Source organism: Tiliqua scincoides, chromosome 2, assembly GCF_035046505.1.
Source record: "Tiliqua scincoides isolate rTilSci1 chromosome 2, rTilSci1.hap2, whole genome shotgun sequence".
Classification (NCBI taxonomy): Eukaryota; Metazoa; Chordata; class Lepidosauria; order Squamata; family Scincidae; genus Tiliqua; species Tiliqua scincoides.
Genome location: NC_089822.1, coordinates 250,978,941 through 250,984,940, shown reverse-complemented (window position 1 = coordinate 250,984,940; position 6,000 = coordinate 250,978,941). Strand labels below are relative to the sequence as shown.

Below are 6,000 nucleotides of genomic sequence, written 5' to 3'. Positions count from 1 at the left end.
AAGGGCAAGACTTCCCGGAAGAACCGGTCTCGCCGGTGCGCCAGTACTACTTCCGGGTCACGGCCCGGCTGGTTGCCAGGCACCCACTGCACGGAGACTGGGAAGTGTTGAGAAGGGCCTGACCGACTGGCTCGCAGCAGAGCAGCAGCCCTTTCCCTCCAGAGCCCGAGCCGGGGCTGGTCACTGGCGTCGGTGGGGCTTCCTCCCAGGAAAGTGGGCGGGGTGGCAGCCTCGATCTGCTGGAACTGCGCCGCCAGAGAGGAGCCTCGTTCCCCCCACTCAGAGGGACCCGAAAGGACAGCCACTAAAGCCGAGTTTGCGGAGAGTTAGGGCAAACAGAAGAAGATGGCCTGTGGAACCCCTTGCCACAGGACGTGGGGGCGGCTCCTGGCCTGGGTGCCTAGGAAAAGGGATTGGACAGCGTTCTGGAGGAAGCGCCCATCAGGGCTCGGCAGCCATGCTGGGTCTGTGCAGCCTCTAATTTTAGGAGTGGGCTGCCTCAGAACGCAGGTACAAGGAAGGCCCGGGACACAGGTCTCTTGTTCTCCCTGGAACATCCAGTGGGCCGCTGTGACGTGCAGGAAGTTGGACCGGGTGGGCCTCTGGCCTGGTCCAGCGGGGCTCTTCTTGTGTTGGCAGGCACTGACAATGGTGTTCTGGTGCTCACCTCCACTCTGTGGGCCATGTGAAGCGGCCTGTGGGGGACAGATGCTGAGAAATGCTGGTCCTGTCACTTTAAGTGGCCTCAAGTTCCTGTTGTTGGATAAATCAAGAAAAACAAGGCTGGAAATAGAAAACTTCCTACTTAATAGGAAGTATTAAACAGAACTGACAGCTTCTGGCATTGAAAATAAAAGCAAAAATCATAAATTCTCCAATGCAATAACAAGTGGTCTAATTTTCATTGGAAAGAGAATGTTTAAGTATTGCCTTTTTGTTTTTCTCAAGTGCAAGGAAGTGCCTTCCAGCCCTCATCTTGTTCACATCCTGCAAGAACCTTGTGAGGCAGTTAATTATCCCTTTTCCTTGCAAGATTATAATTGTGTTATCTGTACATGCTATCATACTGTTGGCCTTGTAGCACCTTAAAGACTTGGGGCCCAATCCTATCCAGTTTTCCAGTGCCGGTGCAGCCGTGCCAATGGGTCATGCGCTGCATCTTGTGGTGGGACAGCAGTCACAGAGGCCCCCTTAAGGTATGGGAACATTTGTTCCCTTACCTTGGGGCTGCACTGTGCTGGAAAATTGGATAGGATTGGGCCCTTGCACGTTTACTCCAGTCTTTCTAAGCTTACTGTGGTCTATGATCCTGTTTATCAAATGCATAACAAAGGAGATTAAGCAACATGAAATTGCCAGTCTATGTATATATTTTTCTTCTTCTCTGGCCTCAGAGGGATTCAAACCTCCCACCTCCAGCTCTCCAGGCCAGCGCTTTATTCCTTGTGCTACAGGCATTCTTATACTCTGTGTATATACTCTGTGTATATTATTGGTGGAAAATATGTACCCAATGTGACAGCAGGGAACTGTAAGCTGATTGGTAGCATGTTGATATCTGCAGAAACACTGATAGCACAACACTGGAGACATTTCTCTAGCTATAGAATAGTAGAAAATCACATTAAAATATGGGAAAGTAGGAGTGTCTTCAGAGGATTTATGGAGCAATGGTATCCTTTTCTTGAATGTTGAAAAGAATCCAATCCACATGAGAATGTAAGACAGGAAAGTTTGGAAATGGTCTGACTTATTTCCTTTTTACTTTACAAATATTATACAGCATGTGTGCAGGGTATATGGGTGGTACTTTGTATGTGCATACCATTCATGTTATATTCAACGCACAGACAGCAATACACACAATCTGCAGTCTACATTTTAAGGGGTCCCTTCTCTATGTTGACTTAAAAAAAATGAATGCAATGCACAGTGATTTGCAAAATCAGGTACATGCATACAGTGTACCACATGAACAGACCTAATGCCTCTGGTTCAATTCACCTATATCTGTAATGATTAACAGACAACAGAAGACCACTATTTCAACGTGCAACATCATTCTGGTTTATTGTTAATAATAATATTATAATATATATATTTAAAAAAAACACTGATGGAAATGGCTGGACACAGCTGCTACAGCCCTCACCCCACATACACTGATCTGGGCAGATCCCATTCCTGCACAACCAGAGAAAGAGATGTCTGCCATGTTCAGTCACTCACTCGCACATATCTTCATGGGTGCTAGGCACAGCTGTTCCCGCAGTGCAACAGAACAGGGGAAATGATAACAAAAACTGTCCACAGATAACAAGATAAATTAGCAAGGGAGGGGGAGGGAATGTAATGTTCCTTGTTGCTTCCCCTCTGCACCTCCTTCTGCTACTCATTCATACTTTGGTTCCCTCAATCCACACGCTACCACAGACACTTCACAAAGTTACAATTTTCTGCTCTCATACATTTACCAATCTTCCGTTCACTCAGTCAGCATCCTGTCCTCGAGATGAGTTATGCCATTCCTCAAACTGTGGAACTAAAGACCTCACCCCAGTTGCCTGAATCTCAGCTGTGGAGGATTCTGGTAAAGGAATTTTGAACAGAATGATACCAAATTGGTTATGCAGCTTTTTTTGCCAGAAAGAGGAGAGAGTGGTATGGTTGGCCTCACTGAGGGAGACTTGGTGGAGTACTTACTGAGGTTATGAGGCAGGGTCAGGTCTGAGTATTTTTTAGGATTTGGGAGACACACTATCCTAATTTCTGCCCATTTTCTTGCCCTCTGCCTCTAAGCCCAACTGCATGGCTGCCCAGAGGAAGAGGATGAGGTGGATGAACACCTGAAGCTGCCTTAATCAAGCCATTTGTCCACCTATAGTATTGCCTACAATGTCTTGACAGCAGATTTTCAGTGTGTCAGTCAGGGATCACTCCTAGCTCTATCTGGAGATTTCAAGGATTGAACCTGAGATCTTCTGCATGTAATGTAGATGCTCTGCCACTGAGCTATGGTCTTTCCTCAGAGATGGGCAATGGATCCCCTGCAGAGACATGAGCTTCAGCAGGTGCCCAAGGATGCTGGAGGCTGACACTGACCCTGAGAGATGACACTGAGCGGTGAGATGACACTGAAGAGGCCTAGAGAAGTTGAATAAGACCTACAAACAAAGGTGTCACATCTTAACTAGGCTCGTTACTGACCTCAATTGATGAAACAGATGCTTGATGGAAATTATACTGTGGCATTTGCAAGCAGCATGGCTTGCTTGTATCAGTCATTTGGGCAAGGGAATCTGGAGGGCTATCTTGGTTTGTGTCACCCATCCTGCCCACCTCCTGGCCTGAATCCTGAAGCCAACTCTAGGAATTGTTACTATGTTGATTTGCAATTGCTTTGCACTCAGACATTCTGGAAAGCCCTTCCCAATTCAGACCCTGGATCCAATTCTCCTCTTTCAAAGTGCCATGTAGTGAAGAGTGGCAAACACTCATCAAGATGATTGGTGGTAACATAATAATTAATAACAGTAATAATAAAAAAAACCCTGACTGTGTCAAAATATCACTTCATTTTCTAACATTCAACTTGCCTCTACTCATCACACTTTGTGTCCATTTATCCAATCCTGTGCAAATTCTGAATCCTGGACAGGAAATGGGCATGATTCAAACAGGAAGCTGCATTTTTATTCCTAGCTCCCCTTATATTTACCCTCTCCACATGCTATGGCCCTCCCCTTTAGGCTCCGAAACACAAATGTGGATGACTCTGACAAGACTGCTCCTGCCTGAAATAAAGATAAGAAAAAAGCACAACTATATTCCCCCTCCATTTGCCTAGTTCCATGCTGTGATACTTGTGGTTCCTTGTTTAATAACAAACAGAGCTAAACTACACTTGAACTGCCCTCCTTTAGAATGGCTACGAAAAAATAAGCAACATTTGGACCTCCCAAGGTGCAAAGGCCTTTCCAATACTGATAGTATTGCCAAGATCATTGGCCCCTCCCAAAGCGAGTTACTCTTTTCCCCAAATCTCCCCTCAACCACATGGCAGCAATTAGATTAAAAAATAATAATAACCAAAGTCCTAAAGGAGAACTCCCAGATACTTTAAGAGACGAACAAAAATACACAATGATCTGGGGAAAAAAGTCCCTTAGCCAAGTGAAGGCTACAACCATTGTTTGGGTAACAGCAGGAAGAAAAATACCACAATTCATATTAGCCCTTATTTGCAATACTGCAAGACTGGAAAAGTGTGTACAGTACTGTACTGTAATAAGGTTCAGTGCTCCGCCTGCTGGTTGCTTTAAGAAATCTTGCCACGGCTAAGCGGCTGCTGTGCCAGACTTTCCCTTGGCTGGCAGTGTATGGATAGGAAAAAGATTCTCATAGAATCAAACCCGTGTGGTTCAGAGCTCCTGCATATGCGCTTGTGAGCTCCCTTAATCCTGTGGTTCAGAGCACCCTGTGGGTCAGACTGGGGTGGGGAATTATCTTTATTTTTGGAAGGGAGGTGCCAGAGGTCCTGTTTTCAGTGCTAGAGTCAAAGGAAAATGATATCAAAGATGGGGGGATAGTTGCGCAACTGTCTCTATCCTCCTGATGGAAAAAAAAACATACACAGGGCCCTACGAAGAGGACAACTCTGTGTAGTCTGTCTTGGTCCCAGCTTCTTTCCTTGCCTCAGCAGTCACTGGGATACGGAAAGATACAAAATGTCCAGCTGAAGGACTTGTGGAGTATGGCCTGAAACCTTAGATATCCTCCATCCTTCTCTGTGACGGGGAAAGCCAAATGAGGTTACCGTCGACAAGACTCATCTGAAAACAGAGAAAGAACACAAGAGTTGTCAGCAAGAGGGGGAAGCCTCAGGAGTCCCCACTAAACCAGATTTTCTAAAGACTGAACAAAGAATCCTTCTAGATTTCATGAAGGGCCACTAGGTGGAGCCTCATATCAATGGGTGACTAAGACATTCCCTCCTGCAACACAATTCTATGCATCTATATACAGAAGTCATCACTGTATTCAATACAGTCTACTCCCTAGTAAGTGTGATTGGAATTGCAGCCTTGCAGCACAACCCTATGCATGTCTACTCAGCAGTAAGTCCTGTCAAGTTCAATGAGACTTATTCCCAAGTAGGTGTGTATAGGATCGCAGTCTTAGGGCCCAATCCTATCCAATTTTCCAGGGCTGGTGCAGCGGTGTCAATGGGGCTGGCATTTGTTTGGTGGGGTGGCAGTCACAGAGGCCTCCTCAAGGTAAGGAAACATTTGTTCCCTTACCTCCAGGCTGCATTGCAGCTGCACCAGTGCTGGAAAGTTGGATAGGATTGGGTCCTCAGTTTCCTAATGTTTCTAGACACAGTATTGTTTTGGTTTTACAAAACCTGTTTCAGGACAGTACAGCTTCAGGGGACTTGCAGACAATTTCCATCCTGCCTTGGTGTGCTTACAGGCACAGGACGAATCTACATGTGAGATTAAATGTCAACTCCTACTTTCTTTTTGAAAACACCAGCTACAGGGGGAGTGAAGAGCTAGATAAGTTCTGTGGCATGCAGGGAGGAGGGAAGTGGTCAACCCATTGCCCCTGTTGTGTTCCCAATCCAGATTCCCTCTCTGCTCTTCCCTTTCAGGGCAAATAGGATTCATGGCAGGTAGGGAATTCAAATTGAGACTGTGATGGGGCAGAGGCTTAAAAAAACCATCTGCCGGAATTACACCGTTCCAATCCATATCCCCCTATAGCTGTTTTCCTTTGTTTTTTCAAGGGGGAAGGGAAAAAGTTCAGAGTCACACTGATATATTTAACTGTATGTATAGTTTGGTCCTGAATGCCACAAGCTTGCAAATAGACTACACAGCACAGAATCAGAAAAAAGCTACATCCCTAGCTATCTTTCTCTTCAGGTTGCTAAACCTCAATAAACTGCTAAAACTGTGCAAGTGCTGTTGATCAGAGGGTCACTAACAGACGGAACTG

At 45.8% G+C, this 6,000-nt stretch overlaps 1 protein-coding gene across 1 annotated transcript in view; it reads right to left on the bottom strand.

Annotated features, from left to right (window-relative positions):
- Positions 1-2,043: 2,043 nt before the first annotated feature.
- The window catches only part of PPP1R18 (protein phosphatase 1 regulatory subunit 18), a 42,096-nt gene continuing 38,139 nt past the window's right edge, over positions 2,044-6,000 (bottom strand). The window contains exon 4 of the mRNA XM_066617155.1: positions 2,044-4,832. Within this exon, the coding sequence (XP_066473252.1) occupies positions 4,813-4,832 (20 nt within the window). The 3' untranslated portion in view covers positions 2,044-4,812. The remainder of the gene's footprint in view (positions 4,833-6,000) is intronic.